At 47.7% G+C, this 25,011-nt stretch overlaps 1 protein-coding gene across 4 annotated transcripts in view; it reads left to right on the forward strand.

The window, feature by feature from the left end:
• Positions 1–23,821, forward strand: part of ADD2 (adducin 2) — a 94,882-nt gene extending 71,061 nt beyond the window's left edge. For all 4 annotated transcript variants that reach the window (XM_033125460.1, XM_033125461.1, XM_033125462.1 and 1 more), the window contains 7 exons: positions 776–952; positions 5,672–5,929; positions 6,763–6,882; positions 7,842–7,931; positions 9,893–10,040; positions 11,280–11,405; positions 17,390–23,821. In XM_033125460.1, coding sequence (XP_032981351.1) covers positions 776–952; positions 5,672–5,929; positions 6,763–6,882; positions 7,842–7,931; positions 9,893–10,040; positions 11,280–11,405; positions 17,390–17,697 — 1,227 coding nt within the window. In that variant the 3' untranslated portion in view covers positions 17,698–23,821. The remainder of the gene's footprint in view (positions 1–775; positions 953–5,671; positions 5,930–6,762; positions 6,883–7,841; positions 7,932–9,892; positions 10,041–11,279; positions 11,406–17,389) is intronic.
• Positions 23,822–25,011: the final 1,190 nt, after the last annotated feature.

The following is a 25,011-nucleotide window of genomic DNA, read 5'->3' on the forward strand; positions in this document are numbered from 1 at the left end:
AGCCTTGACAATGGGACAAACACTCTAAGTCCATTGGCGAAAGCTGCCTGGCTGTGCCTTATCAGCATTTCATCTGTCTCCTGGGATTCTTGACTAACCCCATCATGGAGGATGCCTTCTTACTTTAGACCCATTAACTCAGTCTATGAGCCTAACTCATGTTTCACTGGCCTAGAAGCGAGCCTATGTTTTTCAAGTGACTTTAAGATAAAGGGGGAGAGATATTCCAAACATACAGAAAAATGCAGAGGCTAATAGCGTACACCGGCTACCCACCTCTCAGACTTAACAAATATCCACAGCCTTCTTGCTTCAGATCTTTCCCTCTTGAAAAAATAAAATATTATAGACAAGACTTGAAATCCCCTTTGGAGCCCTTTCTGACCCCATCCTCCCACCCTCCCAGAAATAATCACAATTTGAAGTTGGTCTGTATCCCAGGTACCTTTTCAGTCCTCTGTATTGTTTTATTCTTAAGGTTTAACACTTGCCATTTCCTTCTCTATAGCCGCTAAGGGCTGACATTAAGAAAGAAACTGCTAATACCTCCTTCTCTGGAAATGGGTGCATGCCCAACAAGTTTAGGGTGGCTTTTCCTCTGGGAGGAAAAAGTCAAATACAGCTCGGTGTTCCAGCCATTTCTGTTTCTAATCTTCCCTGATCCCTACTCTCTGTTACACATACGAGTATGGTAAGTGCACAGGTATGTGCACATACACACACACACACACACACACACACACACGGGCTGAGGTCTCTCTGCTCTTCACTGCAGGTGTCTGCTCTGTCCAGCGCTGGGGGAGTAGAAAACCTTATCCTCTTGGAGCAGGAGAAGCACCGACCCCACGAAGTGGGCTCCGTGCAGTGGGCGGGGAGCACCTTCGGACCCATGCAGAAGAGCCGGCTGGGGGAGCACGAGTTTGAGGCCCTCATGAGGATGCTGGACAATCTGGTGAGTCTCCTGCCTTTTCCCTTCCAGGCCGCTCCACTGAGGCTTAGCCCCAGAACCAGTCAGTACAAAGCACTAGGTGGGCATCAGAATTGCCAGCATCACAGTTATGTTGATTGGCAACTTGACTTAGAATTTGTGGTCATTCTAATAGTAGTTGAGATGGCCTTTGCCACCCGCTGCTCAGGGCTGTGGTGTCATCATCCCTACAGACTGCTTCTTAGAGAGAAGGGGTAAGAAGATATGGGTTGGTAAACGAAGTAGTGATCCAATAAAAATAAGAACCGCAGAGCTGCTCCTATAAGGCGACTTGTTCACTCCTTTGTAGTTAGTTCTGCCTCTCTTATCTTATGTCTTTAATGCAGGAAACACATAACATCACAAATTTCTTATTCCTGGTGAGCAGCATTATAATATCCTATTGTAATGATTGAATCAATTATTACAGGAGTTAACTGGGACGCGTCTAGGAGTGAGATTGAAAGGATACGAAAGAATTTTAAGACATTCTTTCTCCTAGGGGCTAACAGTTTAGTTGATGACATGATAGGTAAACAGAAGACAATTCAAGAACAAGAGGAAATCTGATACCATGCAGGAGGAGCTAATTGCAGGAAGGGACTCTAACTTAGATTGCTCAGAGTAGTGAAAGATGAGACCTAGCCTTGTAACACTTTTTATATCTGATTTATTTCGTCCCCCTTTCCTGCCATGCTATTATCTTGAACCCTCTTTATTGTGCCCAGGTCAACGAAATAATTAATACTTTCCTCTTTGCGTCTAGTTCCTAATTATTTCTACCTTGTTACCAGGCTGACCACGAGGGTCTCTTTAAAATGATGAAAGGTACCATCCACCATGAAAACACAACTCCCGTTAGCATGTGTGTGCTGAGTAATCTATGCTGAAATAAAACACCAGAAGCAGATGGTTTCGCACAGGAATTCTTTCAATTCTTTAAGCAACAGACAATTCTCATGCTATTTAATCTTTCACAGAAGAGGGAAAAGACACTAAACCATAACAATTATAACACAGTCAGACCAATTGTACTTTGAGTTGATGAAAAATGCGGCATGAGAACCAGCAAATAGTATCCAGCATAACATTAGATTAATATACAATAGCCAAATGCAGGTTCATTCCTAGTATTCAAGGATGGTTTAATATTATAACTCTTTTAAATATATTTCATGGTATTAATGAGTCTAAAGATAAAAACTTTTCAGTCATTTTAATATCAAATTTAATATCAATTTATAAAAATAATAGCAGTTATGTAGGACAGGATACTTGTTTAACATGGTTCAAGTGATTTTTCTCAAAACATGAGCCAATATCATGCTAAAACACTAGAAGTATTTCCATTAAATTTTACACTCAATCTTAGCCAAAAGGGTGAGAAATGATCTGTTTTGTTTGAAACAAAACAATTATTCCTGCTCTCAGCACTATTATTTAACATTGTTCTGGAATAGTATTGGAACTCAATCCAAAGCAGTGAGGCATAAAAATAAGATGTATAAACATTGCAAAGGAAATGAAATTACTATTCTTTATAGATAGTATGGTTACATGCCTGTAAAGTCTAAAAGTGTCAACTGAAAATATTAGAAATAATGAGTGCATTTTAAAGTGGTCACTTATAAAAATGTATCTTAACATATAATAATATATTTAAAAATACAATAATGGGAGAAGAAAATCCTATTTGCAAATACAACATCATAAAAACTTAAGCAGAACCCATTCACAGAAAACTATAAAGCTTTAGCAGTAGATATCAGAGAACTGAACTCAGTGAGGAGCTATAATTTATTTTTAGTTAGAAAGCTCCCACAGGGTAAAGAGGTCACTCTTCCAAATTAATCAATCTCAATGTAATTCATTTAAAAGTGAGGGAAGTCATAAGAATTTAGCAAATTGTTCTTCCAGCTGAAATTCAGAACGGCTAGGAAAATCCTATAAAAAGAAGAGTGCTTAGAGACACCTGCTCCAACCACATGGTAAAACTTAATTAACTAAATGGATGGACAGGCAAATCAGTGTGACAGCTTAGAGAATCCAGGAATAGATCCCAAATATATGAGAATTTAACATAGGTCAAACGGGCATCTTATAAAGCAGTGGGGAAAAGATAGACTACTAGTCATTTGGAGAATAAAACTAAGGTGGGTTGCTACCTCATTCCTTTCAATAAGATAAATTCCCTGATTTATCAAAAATTGAAACATAAACTCATACAGATATTAAAAACATAGGTTCATCTTTTTGAGGCTCTTGTGCTGGGCAGGACCTTATCACACATGGCAGGAAAGTCTGAAATCATGATGACAAATATTGACAGATAAGATGACATCAAAATTCAAAACTTGCATTTTTCTAAACCACTCCCCCCACCATAAACAAAGGTAAAAGACAAACTATGAGGGAAATATTTGTAACAGTCAAAATATTAACGTCCTTAATGTAAAAAGATATTACAAGTCAATATGAGAAAGAAAAACATCTGTCATGCAGGGTCTCAGCTCCCGCTTCCCGCATAAGAACATAGGATATGGTGAGGCCAAAAAAGAACACCAATGGAGCCATAGATAGTGGAGTCATATGGCTAATGGCTAACCGGTAACAGCTGATGGCCAACTAGTCACAGCTGATGACCATCTACTTCCCGAGCCAGCACCTTTCCATGTGAGGCCGAGAGCCTGGAAATTGCACTCCCGGCTCTGTCCCCACCCCTCCAGGATCTCGCCTCACAATCTACGCGACAAGTGTCTTCCGCAAGGAGCCCTGTGCGAGGAGCCTGGAGGTGAATGCAATATCCTGGACACAGCCAGGCTCTCTGGGCACAGCCAGGGTTTCTCAGGGCACCACCAGTCCTTCTGAGCACAGCCAGACTTCCTGGACACAGCCAGGACTCTCAGGGTACCGCCAGTCCTTCTGGGCACAGCCAGTCTTCCTGGGCACAGCCAGGGTTTCTCAGGGTACAGCCAGTCTTTCTGGGCACAGCCAGACTTCCTGGGCACAGCCAGGGTTCTCAGGGCATCACCAGTCTTTCTGGAACAATAATGGCTCACAGCCAAGGTGCTTACACAGGAAGCAAACATCCACGGGTTCCACTGCACGGTGGTACGTTCCCAAGCCAACAGTCAAACGGCCCATCAAATCAGGGATGGAAGGCAATTCCCCATAGTCCACAGTCATTCGCCAGGGCTGTGCGCCGGCCCCACAAAGTGTGCCCTCTCCACAGGGCGAGCGCTCCAGGTCCTCCCCAACCTGGGGGTGAGGGACGACCTTGACCTCACCCTCATCTCCCACGGAGGACTCAGCAAGCGTTTCCTCCTGGCACCACAAGTTCCGCATCTGGGCTGCCTCAGCAAGCACTGCCCAGCCCACACGGCCTTAACGACCTTTGCTTTCTCCTGCCTATGCTGGTTGGAGAACCGTCCACGTCTTTCCACCCCTCCACAGGGGTCCAGTTCTCCTCCTGGTCTTCGTTTATACACACAAACTTCTCCACTACCCTTCGGAGAGCTTTAGCTGGCACCGTACCCTGCTCGCTGCACCATGTATCATGCAGGGTGTCATGTGGGGTCTCAGCTCGTGTTCCCCACATAAGAACGCAGGATACGGTGAGGTCAAAAAAGAACACCCTATGGAGCGTGATAGGGGAGTCACACCACCATATTCTCACTGGCGGCTGGGTTGGAGACACAGGAAGCAGGAGCCACACTGTCCACAACCTGCCGTCCACGTCTCTGCCAACCAACCTCACTTGCTAACTGCAATCCCTGCTTGCTAGTTCAACCATGGCAGTTATATCAGTGGCCAATGGCTAACTGGTTACAGCTGACGGCCAACTAGCCACAGCTGATGGCCATTTACTACCTGAGCCAGCACCTTTCCACGTGAGGCCAAGAGCCTGGAAACTGCACTCCTGGCTCTGTCCCCACAACATCTCAATAGAAAAATGAACCGAAACTGAAAACAATTGACAAAGGAAGAGGTTCAAGTGGCCATTGAGTGTAACTAAAAACATCCAATTTTACTAGTAAAACAAAAAAAATCAAAGCAGTTAGAGAAGACGGGCAGAGCTGAGAATGGCTCCACAGCTGCCAGGATTCCTGAGAATTTGTTCTCACTGAGCAGCAGTCAAGTTTTGCCCAGGTGGGATGTGGTCTTACTTAGGAGACAGGGATGTTTTCGAGTCAGATTTTGGGGTTCGAAGAGGGAAATAGTGAAGAAGCCGCAGAGTTGAGGAAGGGAGGGCTGACTGATAGAATCCAGCGGGGAAGCTTTTAAAAGTCCTGTCGTTCAGACCATACCACTATCCAATGAAATGGGTAGCTCTGAGGTATCAGCATTTTAAAGCTCCCACGTGGTTCCAGTGTGTAGCCAGGGTTGAGGACCACGGCATGAAAAGTGAGAGCTTTGTTTGGGTAAGGAGCTCTGTCTGGTCCACAAAGTCCTAGGGCTTTTCTCAGCCCTGGTCAGAGGGCTTGTTGGGGTAGAGGAAGGGAGGGATGCAGGACCAAGCCAGGGAACAATTCTCAGATCCACCAGAGGAGCCAGCACGGCCTCGTTTGGATTATGGAGAGTTAGGTTTCAGCTGAGTCATTCGATAGAAGGGGGTGAAGTTCATGAGTGGGTGTGGAGGTGGGCACGCAGGTGGGTACAGGCCGTTTCCTCCACAATACATGGTTCTCTGTCTGTCCTCTATAGGGGTACAGAACAGGCTACACGTACCGCTACCCCTTTGTTCAAGAGAAAACCAAACACAAAAGCGAGGTGGAGATTCCAGCCACCGTCACAGCGTTCGTGTTTGAGGAGGACGGCGTCCCGGTGCCCGCCCTGCGGCATCACGCCCAGAAGCAGCAAAAGGAGAAGACCCGCTGGCTCAACACGCCCAACACCTACCTGCGGGTCAACGTGGCTGACGAGGTCCAGAGGAGCATGGGCAGCCCCCGGCCCAAGACCACAGTAAGGCGGCCAGAGGGGGCTCCTGCCGGCGAAGGCCAGGGTGGGGGGAGAGTGCTTGGCTGTTTGTGGGTTAAGCAGCTTTAAAATAAGGGAACAGAACAGGTCTCCCTGGGCCTGTGTTCGTACAAGCTCCTCTGAAGGCTTCCTGGCGGGCGGCTGGAAGCAGCTGTTCGTGCCCGTGGAGCCTCCGATCACCTGTTTCTTGTACCTCCATGCTGAGGTTTTGGGTCCAGAGGGTGGCTAGGCCAGGTCACTCCCAGGAGCACGGAGCAATTAATATTTGCTTCTTGCTCCCACATCCAGAGGGAAATTCTGGGAAGTTCAAGGATGGCTACCAACATTTGAGCTACACGTCTGATGCAACCCAGGAGGCGGGTGGGATATTCATTTCTGTTACGTTGTTCTCCACGGCCCCCTCCCACACTCTGACTCTTAATTTGTCTTTTTCATTAACATTAAAGTAGCTGGCAGCCAAATAGAATAGCCCTTCATTAAAAAAAAATGGAGCCTTGCAAATTAATATCATCGAGTCATCTAATACTGAAGCTCAAGTGGCTGCCTGTCTGTCAATGCTGGTTACCAAGGTACTGAACCCCACTCTTAAGTGCTGTTTGGCTGTGGACCTGGGCCTTCTCGAGCAGCTGAGTCATTTGTTGCCCATCTCTGCTCTGAGAGACAGACATCACAGAGGCCCATGGGGAAAGAACATGTGTGTATAGGCTTGCTGACTTTTCATGTAAGCTGGTTGGCCCGGATCGTATGGGGCAGACCGCTGGGGAAGACACACGGGTCTTATTCCTTTGCCTTACCCACCTGGCCTTGTGTGTGTTCAGTGGATGAAGGCTGACGAGGTGGAGAAATCCAGCAGCGGCATGCCGATACGGATTGAAAACCCAAACCAATTTGTGCCTCTCTATACCGACCCCCAAGAAGTGCTGGAAATGCGGAACAAGGTAGGGTGGTAGCTAGTTATCTTGCCATTTCTTCTCCCTCAAGGGCCAGTGTGTGTGTGTGGGGGGGGGCAGGGTTGATGATCCTGACTTACTAACACCCCAGATGCCTTTTATGGGAAAGAAACTACCACTTATTGGCATTATTGCAGATACTGTGCTAAGTGCTGTCCGTACTTATGTAGCCCTATAGAACCTTCTTACATAGAGAAGTGCTGCTTGCTTTAGGCATTAGATGTGTTGAAGAGACCTTGCTCACAAATTGAGTTTTTATGAATTTTTTTTAATTAAAGTTTATTTGGGTGAAGTTTTTATGAATTTTATGCTATTGTCCTTTTGGCCCATTTTCAAGATTTCAAAATCCTTTATATTTATTTTTCCACCTTTGCTCTACGGTTCACTTAGATTTTGACTGTTACTTTAAAAACTTAAGTTGTAGCAGACTGCCTCCAATAGGACAGAGACGCTCACAAAACAGTTTTTCAATGTGTGGTCTAAGGATCCTGTGAAATGCTTATTTAAAATGCAGGTTCCTGGGTCCTCCCTCATCCCTCTCCCCAAGAGATTTGGATTCAATACGTGTGTGGTTGCCCCAGCAATCTGTATTTTAAACAAACTCCTCGACGGCTTCTTAGGAATATTAAAATTTGAGACTCTCCCTCAAGGACCGACTATGCCTCATTTCACTCTTCCCTTCATACAGGTAGTTACCTTCTCCGAGTCAATGAGAATCTGGTGTTTTATATGAACTGCTCATTCACTCAGAAACAGACATGGAGACTGTCTCAGAGTGGACAGACTGTGTTAGAATTAGAGGAGACAGGCTCCCGCACCATTAGGGGACCCTTCTAGACCCAAGTCACGGACCACACTGGACACCAATACGCCCTGAAAATGCCCTTCCCAAGCTCCACACCCTGACACTGAAAGTGAGCTCACTCTTTTCCTCTCCTTCCACACAGATTCGAGAACAAAACCGACAAGATGTGAAATCAGCGGGGCCCCAGTCCCAGCTCCTGGCAAGCGTCATCGCTGAGAAGAGCCGAAGCCCGGTACAGCAGCGGCGGCCCCTGTCTGGAGGGGAAACGTGTTTGCCTTCCGGGTCGTCAGTGCCCGGGGCTGGGCAGCAGGACCCCTGAATCCTCATGCCTACCTCCCCCTGTGATCTCATGCGCTGATGCTCTTGCTGCAAAAATGGACGCTGTGAGGACCAGGGACAGTGTCTAATCGCCCCCTATGGGCACTGGGTGGGGCAGCAGCTGCCCAGTCTGCCCTGGGGAGTGACACTGACTTCCATGCTTCCCCCATGGAACTCCACTCTGCCCTCTCTTACTATCCTGCAAAGTGGGGATTGCTGGAATGTGGCTGGCAGTTCCCAGATGCTCCAGGCCCGCCTGCCCTGAGCATCTCTGGCCTCTGCACGGATAGGGCATCATGAGACCATAGCTCTGGGAAGATGCTCACGTGCTCTTAGAGGGGAGGCATGTATATGAGGACTGGTGCTCCTACGGGATGGGAAGGAGCAAGTAAGGTAGTTAGTTGCCCACACAAGCCCACATAGAGTTAGAAAGTAGAAAGTCGTCGTGTCCATGCTTGAGATAGAACAGTGTCTGTCTAGTGCTTAGTAAAATGTAAAGATCAGAATTCTGGCTTGTGTTGGAAATCATTGCTGCTCATTGCAAACCAGCAATGGGCACGGCGTCGTGCTGCGCAACGGGGGGAAATACAGGAACCATTCTTCTCTGCTAAGCAAGTTGAGGTGATGCAATGATTGCAGATCAGGCTGCAGCGCACCGTGTGGGTGCCCATTGGCAGGAGAAGTGTGACTGTTATGTCGTCGTGCCCACCTCCACCCCAGCTCAACTCAGCGCAGATGAGGAGTACAGATGTGCCACAGGGTCAAGGCTAGAAATACCCCGTGATACTGCAGGGAGGCGGGAGTTCAAGACGATGAGCAAAATTGTTAAAAAGTCTGCCGTTTATACCAAATGCTCTTCTTGGAGTCCCCCTTCTTGGAATCCTGGTCTTGGACTCTCTTTTGAACCCCATGATTCCTTAAGATAGGCCCAGTGCTGCCCCTCTTTTGGAAGGAGCCCATGGGCCCCTCAGCAGGAGCTCTGATGGGCCAGGGAAGGATGGCCTGGAGTGCGTGGTGCGGGCCAGCGGCTCAGGGCTCACTTCCCCTGGGCTTCCCTTTCTTTGGCTCCTCCTCAGCTTCAAAGCTCGGCATTCTCAAAGGCCAAGGCGAGAAGGCTGGATGAGGAAAAAGGACTATGGAGTCTGAATTTTAGTCCCTATCTGGAGCTAGAAAGGTCACAGGATTCCTGAAGCTTATACAAGCTTACCCAGCTGGGGAGCTCCCCAGAGCCAGAGGCTCCACAGAGGTGGTGAAACAGTGATTTTGCCAATGTCCCCGCAGGGACCTGCAGTACAGGCGGGTTGAAGATCCAAGATTCAGGACCTTGGTCCCCTTGTAATTTACGACTATGCGCAAACCAGGCCTAACAGTTTGGACTGAGAATGCTGAAGCTACTGTGTGTTTTCCTGCTGTGTGCTGTAGCTTGTGCTGCTTTAGGAGGTGGGAGGGGCATGGGGGAACAGCGGGCATGAAGCTGACTGAGCCAATGCTTTGCTTGCTGGAGTTTGGCTGACTGACTTTGGGCTGCTGACTGTATGCGCCTAGTGATGGCTTGCAAGCATCCACGGGAGGGATTGCAATAAAGGTCTGTCTTCCTGCTGCTTGGAAGCATCCTTTGATTTTATTTCCGGGGCAGAGGGTGGACTCTCTGCATTCATGCAGGCAGTTGCAAAGAATCTGGGTCTGGGGGGTGAGGTAGCCATGGGGAGGAGAGAGCAAGCCCTACCCTGAGGCCCTAGGCTGTTTCCAAGGAGCTGCATGCCACGCTGTCCCTAGCAAGACTACTGGCAGCCACATGAGTCTGAAAGGAAGCTCGGGCCTGGGCCCCAACCCCGGCGTTCAGAGAGCAACACACACTCTGTGGTTAACTTTCAGTCTACAGAGAGCCAGCTGATGGCCAAGGGTGACACGGACACTAAAGACGAGTCAGAGGAGACGGTGCCCAACCCCTTCAGCCAACTCACTGACCAGGAGCTGGAGGAGTACAAGAAAGAGGTGGAGAGGAAGAAGCTGGAACTCGAAGGTATAGAACCCTCGTGCTTCATGATTTCATCTTGAATCCTCACTTGCTTCTGTCTGTCTCTTGTCTGTCATATCCTCAGTTTGACCTTCCTGACCAATCACCAAATAATATTCTTACTAGCATACTATTAATCCACCAGTGACACTCATTGCTCAGTGCCTAACAGTTACGCGGTGTGTGCAGGACCCTCTCATCTGAGTATAGGTAATCCTTGTAGAGTGCTTGGAATAGTACCTGTAACTATGGCGTAGGTCAGTAGACACCACATAAATGGTAGCTAGAAGAAGATAATGATAGTAGTGATACTTACTAATTATCTGTCAGATTTGGTATAAACCTGGCAAACAAAACTCTCCACCAGCGGACTTCTTTATGTCTTTTTCTCATTCCTCCCGTATTTCAGAATCTTGAGTTAAGCCCATCTCTCCATGTTGACTCCCAGATAGATACTCCTGATAGTTCACATGCCCTTGTTCCTTCCTGGCATGTTTTCCCTTCTGGACGAGCCTGACTTGAAGTTATCCATACTTCAGGCTCCATCTCAAACCCCGCTCCAGCCAAGAAGCCTGCCGTGTCTCTCCCTTCTCTCAAACCGAACTGTCCCTTCTCTTTGCTTCAGGAGCACTTGGGGTCTGAGACTCAGAATTCAGCTCTTGGTTTTGTCCACCAGGCTAGGCTTTCATTCCCTCAGGGCAGAGTCTTGCTCCGCCATCGTCTTCCCCACCCAGAGGCAGCCATCTTCCTGGGCACCAAGCAGGCCCTAGAAAAACTCTTCCTGGTTTGCTTGGAGTCCTGATGTGCCGATCGAAAAAGGAGGTAGAAATGTATGGTGCTTTTTATCTCTAGGGATTGTTTGACTGAACATGTAAATTAGATAAATTAAGTAATAAAGGAGCTACATGCTAACAAATCATGGGTGGGAAGTCTCATACTCTCTTGTTGTCCATGTCAGGGGTAACATATTTCATCAGTGGATATGCTTTGATGGAGGAAACAGAACATGACTCTGACTCCTTCCATTGGCCTCCCCCAGGAGGTAGCAGAAGTCCCAAAAGGTTAGGGGAGCAGCTAACTGCAGGCAGAAGTGAGGACCAAGTAGAAGAAAGCAGGTTTTTTAAATTCTCTCTCTCTCTCTCTCTCTCTCTCTCTCTCTCTCTCTCTCTCTCTCTCTCTCTCTCTCCACTGCCCGTCTTTTCTCTGCTTGACCTCTATTCTGAGGTGGTTTTCTGTATTTTTCAGGAGAGAAAGAAACTGCCGCAGAGGAGCCTGGTTCACCTGTAAAGTCTGCACCTGCTTCTCCAGCACAGAGTCCAGTGAAGTCAGAGACAAAGAGTCCCGTGGTCTCTCCCTCCAAGTCTTTGGACGGTGAGTGGAGTTGAGCAGCTGGGAGGGAAGAAGGCGCCTCCACAGGCTGAGAAAGGGGTCTGCATGGAGGGGAGGGCAGGTGTGCACACTACAGGGACCTTGCCTTTCAACAGTTTTCCCCCTCTGCCATTTCTAGGAAGAGGGGTTACCAAATTTAAGCTTGTTCCATTCACAAGCTGTAAGCATACACATTACAGTTTAAGCCTGGCCTAAGCAATGATGAATAAGGGAATGACTGACTCACAGCCTTCTCACTTCTAACGCACACTGGGTTGGCTGATGGGCCTTTCCAGATGCACCAGCCCAGTCCTCAGACCTTAATGTGCTCCGGGATCACCTAGGAATCTTGTTAAAATGAAGATTCTGGTGCAGCCAGTTCAGGGTGGGACCTGAGAGTGCATTTTCAACAAGCTCCCAGGTGAGGCTGATGAGGGTATTTTCAACCTTGACTGCACTTGGGAATCACATGGCAAGTTTTAACAATCCCGATGCCTGCCTGGGTTCCATACCCAGCTATTCTGTGTTGAATTGTCTGGGGGTGGAGCTGGGGAGGCATGCAGCGTGGAGTTTTAAGATCCTCCCCCCCCCAGGGGAATCTAATGTGTAGGCCAGGTGGAGAGCCATGTTACTAGCTACTAATTTAGAGAATTGAGTTCTAGGCCCAACTCAACTGCTAATTTTAGAAAATCAGATAATCTTTGGGTCTTAGTTTCCTTGTCTGTCAAATGGGGCTGCTAACATTTTCCCTTTTTAAGATTCTTATAGGTATAAGGGAAGTGGTAGATGAAGACAAACTTTGAAAGAGTAAAAGCATGATTTAAATGTAAGATCCAATTATGGTTATGATTAATGATATTATGGTGGATAATAATACTTTTATAGTCCATTCCACCCAGATTATGAAAGGGTCTTTAATGAGCTCCTGGAATCAAATCACTTGTGGCCATGAACAATCCTCTCCTGGCCCCTCTGAGCCCAGGGAGGGGTGTACCGCCATGCAGGGAGCAGCAGCGTAGTGGCCTGATGGAATCTTCTCCCTTCTGGGCTGAATGGCCACATATGTGGAAGCTGCTAGTATCCCCCAACCCCTGAGCACCCTCCACAGATGAATTGCTGCCTAGAGAGCAGGCCCAGTGTTGCTAGAGAAAACCTATCTGCTTGAGGTCAGAGCCCCAAGTGGATGTGCCCCAACTGTTTGTGTTCATTGTGTCTCATCGTGGTGTTGTCAACCTGTCTCCACAACGTCTTCCTTTCTCTTCCCATTTGTGCCTTCATCAAAGGAGTTTCCTCCGATTCTGAGTACTTGTCTCTGTAGTAAGTATAGAGAGGCTGTTTACTAACTCACTCCAACACTTGCAATTGGGGAGGGAGGGCTTTTTCAAAATAAATATATTTCTCCCCAATTATTATTATTTTTTGCAACTTACAACCCTGCCTTCAGGAGGTTTCCTGGCTTTAAAATTTATGACCAAGTCCACATGTGCTATGCATGACCAAGGCTTCCCTGAAGTATATACATACATATGACACAGTCGTGCACACACACGGATATTCACACTTGGCCCACCACCCACAATGAATGGGCAACAAGCCCCCACAGTGAATGGGCAGTGGGGCCAGCTCCTGGGCACTCCCTGTGGTGAAGTGCTTATGGCCGTCAGAAGCACATCTCCATCCTTGTTTCGAATGCCTGGGCACCTCTACAGAGCCCATGACCTCTTCCAGGGCTGTGGGCCAGAACCAGAATGACCTAGAAACCAGCTGCCTGACGGGGATGCGTAGAGCACCTGACCTGACTGCTGTCCTCCGCACCCCTCGGGGCATGCATACCTACTGCATGCAGGAAATCCAGGCTGGAGAGGAGGCTCATGGCAGGAGTGGGACAGGGGCTGGCAATTCCATTGTAGCTCCTGGAAGCCCCCTGAAGCAACCTGTGCGGCTCAGCAGGACAGAGGGCAGGGGGAAGGCTGGTGATGGGTGGGATGCCCACTTCCGAACGTCATCCCTCCTCCATCAGGATCCCGCTCCTCTCCTGTACAGATCTATGCCCCTGTGGAGAGCACAGCGAAGTTGTTAGAAAAGTGAAGGTGTTCCCTGAAGACTCTTCCTGTAACGCACACAGAGCTGGGGAGCGTGGGCCTCCTTGAAGCAGACCCCACGTGATGAGGCATAAGCTGTAGCTGCTTAGGGTGAAGGGGGGTTGGTGGCCTTGCCCAGCTCCTCAGGGCAGACAGGGCTGCCCCTCCGAGCAGCATCTGTATTTTCACAGTTAACACACCCATCGGATCAGGGGTGACGTTTTTTACCATGTGTCACCATGAGTCACCTCTATGTCACTCCTCATCGGTCTTCCTGACCCCTACCCTATCAGCCTCTCTGAAGGACAGTCTTTCATGTCCTCTTCCTTCACATCTGGCCATCTTTGTCATCGCCTTCTCTTGGACTGGCTCCTGACTGTCCCTGCCCCTGCTGACTCCATCCCCAGGCCCCTCAGGAGCACCGGCTATGCCTGCAAAGAAATAGCCCTGCACTGAACATCAGAAGACCTGCTCCGCCACTTACTGATTTAGCCATGTCAAAAAAGTCACTTAAGAACACTGCAGAATGGAGGAACACCACGAATCCTTGCGCTTTCGAACTCCTAGCATTGTTATCAGGATAAAATGAGCTAATGAATATGAGGACCTCATAACGTGCTTAGGCAAATTAGTTCTCATTGTGTACTGTGTTCTCGGGATTGTGAGAGAGAATACACCACTTGCTGTTTAAGATTTGGGGAGGTTTGTTATGCAGCAATAATTATTAAATTGTGGTCTATAGTAAGAACTGGTTTGATGGAAATTAGTTCTCCTGTAGGTTGACTGGGCCCAGCAGGATGGTTCTTTTGCTCCTGATGTCGACTGGAACTTCAAAGATGGTGCATTCACATGTCAGGTGCCTTGGCAGCAGCAGCTGGAAGGCTAGGCTCAGCCAGGACACTGGGATGGCTGGGACTTTTATCTACCTGACTGTCTGTCTGCCTGTCTGTCTCTGTCTGTCTCTCTCCATGTGATTGTAGGGCCTCTCCATATGTGTTTCCATCAGGGTAGTCGGACTTCACACATGGCGGCTCAGGGCTCCTGGAACTATAAAAGCAGAAACTGCTAGGCCTTCTTAAGTCTTCAGCCTGAGGCTGGCTGGCTCAGTGGCACTTCCCCTGAATTCTGTTGGTTACTGTGAGCCACAGGGTTGGCCCAAATTTAATATGGGAGGGGACAACACCCAAGCGTGAGCTCTTAAAAAAAAAAGGTAAATGACACATGCAAATGCAGAATGAATATATTGGCAGTAGGTTTAGAGAAGGGCAAACTCATTGTCAAATGTCAAGAGAGGTTTGAGTCAGACCTTGGGGAGATATATACGTGGACTGGCAGACAGGAGTAGAGTGGGCTGTCCAGGGGTTGTGGCTAGGAATCTGGAGGAGCGGGCATCCTGGAAGGGGACATTGAGGACCTAGGGACAAAAAGTAGTTGGAGGCTGAGGGATGGTAAAAAATTAAATATGAGAGGTGGAATGTCCAAACAAGCTCTGCTCTAGACTCTGCTAGTCTTTCAGCCCTTTGTTTCCCAATTCACAGGGGTCTGGATGTGGACCCTGGCTGCCAAGTTCAGTCTTGCTCCAAATCACCCATTTTCCCAATTCCCCCTGCCCCTCCTCCTGTTTACTGGTCACCATCCTTGAACAGAGCAGTTGCATTCATGGAGCTAGAAGGCAAGTACCAAATCATCTGAGAGGGTCAGGTTTGGCAAACATGTCCTAATGGGTCATCCAAGTGAGTGGCCTGTAGTGACAGCCTGGACTGAGGTTTCAGAATCATGGGAAGGACAAGAAGCCAGGAGGACAAGAGTGGGGACAGTGGACATGGTACAGGAGACAAAGGCCAGCACACACTTGTGTACGTGGCTGGGTCCCGTTCAGTTTAGAAGGCTCTGGCTGGGATAGGCAGAAAAGAAGATAAGGCACAGTGTTGGCTTGGTTAGAACAAAACTGTTCACACATTAATTTGTCTGCCAAGGCATTTGACCATTCATGGCTTCCACAAATATTTTTTTTCTTCGTATCTTCTATGAGCTAGTTACATAGATAATTTAGACACAGTCTTGCCCTAAGTTATTTCAGTTTTGAGATAGAGGTAGGCATAAACAAGGAAGTGTGGTGATTTTACAGTTGCTACGATGGATAGAAAGGAGGGAGTGATCAATTCTACGTGGAAGCAGGGATGGGGTCAGGAAAGACTTGAAGGAAGAGGTGACACTCACGCTGATTCATTGTGTGGGCTAAAGGTTGGGGACACAGAGATGAGAGGGAAAGGCCTTCCAGACAGAGGGAAACAGGCTGGGGTGACAGGGAGGGGTCAAAGGACCAGAAGGTTGATGAGGTCAACTAACAGGTGAAGTGAGGAGAATAGACACAGAGATGGTTGTGTCTGGACTGGTTTCTTGCATTCAAGAGTACTGCCAGGTGACAGCTGTGGGAACACATGGCGGGAGGGGAGAGGAGTAGATGCTGTAGGAGTCAAGGGTGTCGGAGAACTCGGTTGTTAGATGATGACAGAACACGGGCTGGACAGTAGGAATGGGAGCCAACAGCCACCGTCTCTAGTACCAAAAGAGAGAAAGAAGCCATTTGAGAGAGGACTTTGAGTTGCCCAGCCAATTTCGGGAGTTATAAAAGACCTCATTATAAGACCTTGCCCTCATAGTTAAACCAGCCTGTTCTAACTGTCCCCAGAGTTATCTGCCTCTGTCCCATCTTCCATGGAACCATACATTTCCCAAGTCTTTACCCCTGTCAAGAACCCTAGGCTTTTCCTAAAGCCCATCTTCAGCCACTCTTTCTGTACCCCCAACCCTACCTGCCACCATTGGCCACCTTCCCGTACAGCAGAGCGTGCGGGGTTCCTTCTCATGATAGCTCTCATGCTCACTCTCACAACTCATCCTCACACACACTCCTCCATGTCCCGTAGTGAAAAGAACACTGAGCTGGATGGTAGTACATGGATGTCTCCTCTCTCTTTTACTGTTTACTCAGTTTTCATATCTGTAAAGTAGGGGGGGAGGTGAGATAGACGATCTTTATATTCCTTTCTATTTTTCAAAGTGTGGTTGTATAATTTTCCTTCCTTCCTCCCCATCCAGGGATTTCAAAGCTCAAGTGGATACAGAGTGGGATGAGAGTAAGAAGTGGGAGAAAGGGCCGCGGGAAGGTTTAGATTCTGGGGTTTAAGCGGATCTGGCCTTGATGATGGTGCCAATCCTAACAGGTTCCCTCCATGCAGGAGAAAGACGTGGGGTGGGGAGTGGGGCAGTGGCTGCTAGAAAGGGACAATCAGGTACCTTCCCCTTTCGGTTAGTCTTTATAGCTTAGAAACACGGGGGTCCATGTCACTCAGGAATTCCATTCTCTGTCTGCCTTCCCCTCTCCGCCTACTGAGAAGTTACTCTCCATTCTTCCAAAAGTTCCTCACTGATTTCGGAAATGAAATGGGTGTGAAAACATGTAATTGCCATCCATTTACTGGTGAAACTGAACCAGTTACAATTCCTAGATACATCCACTGAGTTGTACGTGACACAGCTCTTCCCCTTCCTACAGCCTCTGTCCTCACCTGTGTCTTTTCCCTCGTTCTGTGCCTAGAAAAGCTCCACATTGGGCCCTGGCTGAGCCCGCTGCCATATTTGGACGCCTTTACCTGTTTGCATTTGTAGACAAGAGCCCAGAGTTACTGACCTGCCAAGGGCTTGCTCCCAGGGCAGGCCATGAGGAAGGGGTGCAGGTTTGGATGAGAGCCCTGCCTACGCCCTACCCCTACCATGTCAGCCTGCCCTCCCATTGCTCTAGACTTACTTTGTGGAATTACCTAGAGATGGTTCTGGTAACCCCACGTAAAAGCTCTCACTGGAATGATGTCTTATGGGTGATGTCTTTTGATCTTTTTCTAGAAGGTGCTAAGAAGACAGAAACAAGCAAAGCCACCACGGAGCCTGAAACAGCGCAGCCAGAAGGGGTGGTAGTCAACGGGAGGGAGGACGAGCAGACAGCAGAAGAAATTCTCAGCAAAGGCTTGAGCCAGATGACCACCAATGCCGACACGGATGTTGACACCTCTAAGGACAAAACCGAGTCTGTCACCAGCGGCCCCATGTCCCCAGAAGGCTCACCTTCCAAGTCTCCCTCAAAGAAGAAAAAGAAATTCCGAACACCATCTTTTCTGAAAAAGAGCAAAAAGAAGGAGAAAGTGGAGTCCTGATTCGTGGCATTCTGGGGCTCCCATCTGCATCCTCTCTTCCCTTCTCCCCTTCTCCCATCTCCATCCCTGAAGCACAGGGCCAAGGAGGGATAGAGTAGGACCCTGGACCACACTCTTGAGGGGGAACACAGAGATTGCCCAACCAACCCCTCACTTACAATTGCCCCAGAGAAATCAGGTGACTTTCCCAAGGTTAGTGGCAGAGCCTGCACTAGAACTCAGGTCTCCTGGCTCCCAGTCCAGCGCTCTTTCCACTATACAACACTGCCTAGTGTGGGCGGCCTTTGTGAGCCCCGGGCAAGAGGGCCAGAGTGGGCCACAAGCTCTCACAGGCTCAGACTAAATCAGATCGAGGCTTTCCCTGAACAAGGTCCTTTTCTCACAGGAACCCAATCTCCTGCTGATGGAGCTATCAGTATGTTTAGAAATCTCTCTTCTCTTTTTCATAGGGTCCCTGCCTTGCTGCTCACAGTAACCAGACAGATTGACCTGCCCCCTCCACTAGAAGTTTATCTTTGTTCTCAAGGGCTGATGGCTTAGCTTGTGCTTCCCCAACCATTAACCCTGAGCTTTCCTCATGGAACCTCCTGAATGACGATGGAAGACTTGTAACAGTTGGCAGACGTAAGGGCAAGCCAAGTCAGCCATAGGATGGGAGATAATTTAATCTATATAAGAAGCCAGGTACTTGACCCAAATAGTGTATCTCAGGCGCTTCAAAAGTAAAACCAAATTTAGCTTAGAAAATAGTTGTCTCGTGCTCAGGGCAGAAATTTGGGGAAATTTAGGTCTTCTGTGGGCTTATATGGGAGGATCAAAACAACACAGGAAATGCTATGCCTTTCTAGCTTTGCATGACACACGGAGCAATGCGGCTCTACCTGTCTCACTCCTGTCCAGTGGTTAGGTGTCCCCTGACCTTCTCTGAAACCCAGAAGCACTGGCTCATAGAGTGGAACTGGCATCTTGCCCCTGAGTTCCAACTCAGTCATGCTGGGTCCTGCAGAGAATGAGATGACCCCTTCAGGATTAATCAGATACATGCTTGGGTGTCCCCGGCTCTGTCACTGTCTGTTCATACGGGGGCCTGGTAATAGCCACAGCTATTGTTTTAAGTGCCAACATTATGTTTTCATATTCTTCCATGGGGCACTGATTAATGAACATTGTTGGCTCCTAAAAAAAAGACAATCTATTCTCTTGAAAGCACAGTGTCTTCAAAGGATATTTTACCTTTTTGTCCTGGTTATTACAAAAGTATTTTTGAGCATTCTTAATCATAATTTTCCATGTTTGAGCCCTTACTACACACACACACACACACACACACACACACACACACACACACACTGTGCAGGCTTTACACACATTATATCCTGTAACCCTCATAATAATCCTGTGATGTGGGTAAGATTATTCCTATTTTATGAGTAAGGAAACTGAGATTCCCAAAGTATAATTCACTTGTTACAGGTGACTTGGCTAGAAAGAGCCAGAGCCTGGATTTGACCAAAGTCAGTCTGGGTCAGAGCTTTTGCTCTTAATAGCCATGGTGATCAGAAAACTTTAATCCCCAAGGGTGGTGGTTTTAGTCCAGACCATTTCTGTGACTGGTCTCCACTGCATAATGTCAGCACTTGAAATGAAGGTAGGAAGCTACCTTGTTCTCTCTCATCAGTGCATGTTAAGTTCCTGGATAACATGGACGGTGGCGAGGCCAGTGTGGACCTCTGACAAAGGAGAGGCAAGAGCCTTCTGGTTGGGGTAGGATATACCATCCATTGTTGGGTAATTTCTTGAGAAGGAAGGAAACTGACACATGACTAAGGAAAACCCAATGCTGTGTCTCTCTAGTGCAGATTCCCAACTGCTACCCCCACACCCTCGTACCCCCACACTCTGGCCCCTCTCCTTCTACTTTTTGATTAGGTCTTACAATGGACAGCCCAACGGTCAGGGGCACCACTGCCTCAGAAAAATCTGTGATATGGGAAATGCCTTTAAAAGCCAACGCTTTGATGCCTTCTTTAAAAAAGTAGATTTCATATTCATTCATTCATTCATCCATCCCTTCACAATATTTGTTAAGCACCCACTAAAGGTCAGGCATTATGCTGACATTAAAAGAAAACGATCATTGTGACTAGAATAATGAGTGGCAAGCAATGGCAAGCGTGGAGTGACTACATCGACTGAGGCAGCTTTCTGTGTTTGAGTGGCTCAGAGATGGTGTTGATTGACTTTGCAGTCAACAGATTCTCTTCATTCCCTTTACAACGGTGAAAATGCCAGAGCTTGTGGCAATTTGAGCATCGTCCTTGGAATTTATGCCATGGGCCCATCTCATGTTTATCCATTTGTTCAGTGCTCGTGCATTCAAAGAACACGCATGAGCTTGTGTCACTGGCTGGGCCTGAGGGCAGGACTTAGTCCCAGCCTGCAGGAAGTTCATAAGTAAAAGAAGCATGTGGACAAGCTACAAAATGGTCAGGGGTGCAGAGGTGGCATTAGGAAGCAGTGATTTACTGTCTTCCGGGCCAGAGAAACCATCTTGAAAGGAGTGATGGTTGAATTAGGTTTTCAAAGCAGCGGAATTGTCCAGGGTTGGCGGGACATTCCGTGATGACGGAAGAGCATGTGCAGAGGCATGGAAGCATGAAACTCCATGATGTGTGCACTCAGCAATTCAGGACTGCCGGAGCATAAAGTGTAAGGTGGGGGTGGGGCAGGGATGGGCTGGTTCGTTTCACAGGTGAACAGGGCTGGATCATAAAGAAACTTGTAGAAAGTATGGAGGAGCTAGACTTTATCGTGTACAGGGGTTGGAGCTGCTGAGTCATCATCAGGATTGGATTTTAGAAAAACTTTGGTGGCTGAGTGGAGAATGCATTAAAGGAGTGAAAGATGGGAGAGCTCCTTATAATGAGGTCTTTCTGGAACGTCAGCACTAAATCGTGTTTGGGGGCCTGTCTTACACTACATTGTCCTTCGTAGCAAATAGTGAGCTTTCAGCGCAGAATTCATTTCCATCCGATTATTTGGTTAAGGCATCTTAAGAAACTTAGACAAGGAGAGGGAAATATTCAAAGAGCTGCTACTTAGCAGAGTTTCCAGTTCTATTTTGACTTGTGTAGAGAGGCTGTTGGGTCCATCTGCTAATTTCTTCTTCCCTAGTACATGTTGGGTGTGGCACGCTTCATTCCAGGCTCAAGGCCGTGCACTAGATGTTATTGAAGTAGATGTATAGTTCAAACAGTGTCACAGGCTTTTAGGGCGACAGGAGGGGCCATTGTCTTTGGCTCTGGATAAAAGCTGGCTGAAAACTTGGACCAGTATCTGTCTGGAGAGAATGTGTATATGGAGAGCTCAGAATTGGTAGGCAATAGGTTCGCTTCAAAGAAAGCCACTGTGCTTGGATATGCAGCAGAAAAGGGATGAGAAAATGGAACCAATCTGCGGTGCTGTGGCTGGCTGAGCTGGGAAAGAGGTTTCTGAGGCTGTTTCCACAGGAAGATGGACAGGGGGTGGGGAGGCAGAGGGAGAGATGGTTACAGAGAGACAAACTTGGTCCCAGGGACTCTTCGTGCACTGGTGGTTGGCACCCGGCAGTGGTGTGGGAGACCCATCTATACCACGTGACCTTCCCTCAAACTTTGTAAAAAGCACTGCCAAGAGACAACCGCTAGCCCAGGTGGGAGCTCCATAAAAGCCTCCTGGCCTGTAGGTGACCAAGAAACTCCCACTTCGGCCAAGTTATACACAGATAACAATAATCTCCCTCAACACTCCTATAATGAAAATGGGGTTCTTCCTCTGCAGATGATAAGTTAAAGGACTTGGGGGTTTCGGTTGAACCCCCGAAAAGCATTGCCCTTATACCACTGCCATATATACCGAGCCTTGAATCCTGCTCCCTGTGTCTAATACGGTGTCACTCATTCCTGAATGTGGCAAGACAATCGCTCAGATGTCGTCAGTCACTGTCGTAACAGAGGTCTACCGCCTTTGTCAGCATGGGGAGAAAGCTGTAAAGCCACTTCTCTGGGTGCGTGGTTTTGAAAGAGCCATTTGCCTAAGAGCACAATTCACTTCTGAAAGTCTGAAAGATGAAAGAGTTTGGATTTTTCCATGCAGGCATGTACAGGGGTAACAGGGACACACAGCCCACCATTTGGCCTATATGCCATCTTTTGTATAAGTGTGAAGTTTATGTTCTAATTCCAGGCCAAATTTCAGTTTCTGACTATTGAACAAATGACAAAGCATACAACACTCATTTCTCTCATGGGGATCAGCAGGCGCCCTTGAGCTGGCTGGCACAGTTGCAGTTGACTCTGAGCCTAGAGAATCTGCTCAAATAGTGAGAGATGTAAGACCTTTTTCCTCTAGGGTCAGAGTCTGAGAAGAAACGAGAGAGGGGATGGATCTATGCCCTCCACTCCCACAGAAGGGACAGGGCACCTCACAATTCAATACCTGATGGGACACATGACTGCCAGTGTTCCACATCTATTCCAAAAGGGACACTTTAACACGAGAAGTCAGAGACCTTGAACTGACTAAGGAAATATACTCATTGGTTATTTACCTGCGTAGGTCCACTTGTGCTACAATACAAAAATGCATATGCAATAGAGCGATTATTTCCAATTTATCCATTTGGATGGGGCATACTTTTTGCCAAAAATAAGAGCATACACATAGAGACCTGTCACGAAGGCACACTCAGCCCTCTTGTGCCTCGGTGAGGAGCCACCCTCACCCAGGAATCAACATGGGGATTTCAGATGGGGAGTCCTTCTTTTGTGGAGAAAGCTTTCATCATTTTTATATACACAGGCTTCTCTTTTAGGAACAATTAGAATCTCCAGTTGGGGGTGTTCTTAAAAATACAGAAGTAATGGTTTGCATTGATTCGTACTTAGGTGGTATTAGGTTTTGTCAAATTGATGTTGGGTGCCCATTGCCTTTAAGATGTCCCCAAAAGTTGGGTTATGGCTTTCAGAAATTGGGTCCTGAAGATGGAAGAGAAATGGCCACTCTTACTGACACAGGGAGGGACTCAGGTGGAGGCAGAGCCAGAGCCTGGACGTGGGCAGGTTTCCCAGGGCAGTTGGCTCCTGGGCTCCGCGTCTCACCCCGTCTCCCAAGCAGTCGGATGAGGCCAGCTGTGATGTGGCAAGTCCCCTATCCCTCTGTCACGTAAAGAAAATGTTATGGGAGTGGTGGGGAAGTAGTTGTAAAAGAACCCCAAACTCTTCTCTCCTCCAGCAAATCATCCTGTATTACTTTTAGAAGCTAAAAGGCCAGATCTTCCTTTTAAAGTGAATTAGAAGGAGGATGACAGTTGAACCAAGCACAGAGGGGCCACATTTAAATACATCAAAGCCCTTACAAAATGGGAATCTATTTTAGGGACCTTCACCCCCACATTTCAACTCCACCTCATGCTTCTTAGGCGTGCTTTGTGGGAGATTGTTTGGTCTACATGGTCGGCTCCCCCTTTAAATTCCTGCCATCTACGATATAACTCGGAGTTCCTGCAGAGCTGGGCTGGCCTGGCCAGGGTGTGGGGGTCTAGATAGTGTGGTGTTCTCTAAAGCTGTGGATGGTTTCAGTGAAATGTCTATGTCAGACAATCGTCTCCCTGTACATACCTTGTCTGTGTTTAGCTTGTCCTAGTATTGTGAGATTTCAAATAGGGGTTCCATGTAAATACTCTTCCTGCTACTGAAATGCCAGCCCCCGGATCATGCAGCAGCCCCACAAATGGTTTTACCTTTCTCTATGCTAACACTTTTTGAGCCACTGATGTGCAGATTGATGATTAGTTTCTTGGGCTTTTATTTTGCAATTTTATATATATATAACACACATATATTGTATATATATATTTATGGGTTGGTTTTGTATAGTTTTCTGTTTGAATCTCTGAGCACCAAAGCTGCCCTTGGATTTTTCTAGAGAATGTTCCAAAGCCACTTCCTGACACCTCCCACCCCCTGCTTTGGTGTTTGTGGTGCTGGGTAGTAATATATCTGAGTATATCTGCCCAGGGATTTCTGTATGTATGTGCTCTTATCTCACTTGCAGATATTACCCCAGTAAATCTACTGTGCTTGGCTTCCCGGTGTGTGACCCGTCTGTCAGCCACCAGTTCTCCCAGCTCCCAGGGGAGCAGAAGCCAGAGAGGGAGTCCATGTATGGAAACATCTGACCACATCTTTATCCTTGAAACCATTCCTCACACATGCAAAGTTGTCACATATGAATCACTGGATTCTGATTGGGGAGGGAGGCAATAAAATGCTCTAGTCCTGTGAGAAGTGCAAGGCTGTGTGGATTTGCAAACAGCTCTATGGAGGAAGATCGTTTTAGATGGGTTGGGATTGGGAAAGGGGGTTGTAAAAACAAACATTTGGATGTCCCAGCAGAGGCAGATTGTGGGGGGACGGGGCTGGAATGGAAAGTGGTGTCAGGCCAGAATCAGAGGACTGGGGAGAACTAAGCTGTCATCCCAAACAGTGAAAGGGGAATGGAGGAGATACTATGGGATAGAAAGAAGAGGAAAAACCCCATTTTGCCCCCAACCAGCTCTTTTTTACTCAAATACGAGCCCAGGACTTGAGGCAGATCCGCACACCTAAGTCAGGCATTGTTTAAATGTCTTTACGTAGCACCTCATTCAATTCCCATAAGCCCCCGGGGATGGTCCTATTATCATTACCCACTTTGCAGATGAGGTAACAGGCTGTGACAGAAGGAGATCTTCGTGAGCCACAGGTTCGTACGGGTGAAGCCCAAATCCAGACTGCGTTCTTCTAGATAACCCAGCCTTACTCTTTCCCCTTCTTCCCACTGCTCAAGTGTCCTGAACAAATCTCCACAAATGTTGTCTCGATCATCACTCACAGCCCACTGCTTCCTGGTACCTCTCCCCCCCCCCGTCTGCCTCCTACATCCAAGTACGCCGTAGCTCCCATGGGCTCCTATGGACCTATCCACAAGGAGCTCAGGCCCTCCCTGCTCCAGAGCCATCAATGTCTCCTCTCCTGACGTCACTGAGGAGACCGCTTGTAGCCAACATGACTTCCCAGCTCTTGAATCTCACAGCTGTGTGCACTGATTAGTTAGTGTGCTGACTCTATAAAGCTCCCTCCAATGAAAGGTGGTAATGCAAACCCATAAGTTGAATTCTTCTTCCTCATTCTCCTAAATTTCCACTGCAGAGACTAAAGGGATACAAACATAGGAAGAGAGTGCCCTTTACCTGCCAGAAATACTGAGGAATTTCTTCAGAGTATATAGTGCAGG

The sequence above is a fragment of the Rhinolophus ferrumequinum genome, chromosome 13 (assembly GCF_004115265.2).
Source record: "Rhinolophus ferrumequinum isolate MPI-CBG mRhiFer1 chromosome 13, mRhiFer1_v1.p, whole genome shotgun sequence".
NCBI lineage: Eukaryota > Metazoa > Chordata > Mammalia > Chiroptera > Rhinolophidae > Rhinolophus > Rhinolophus ferrumequinum.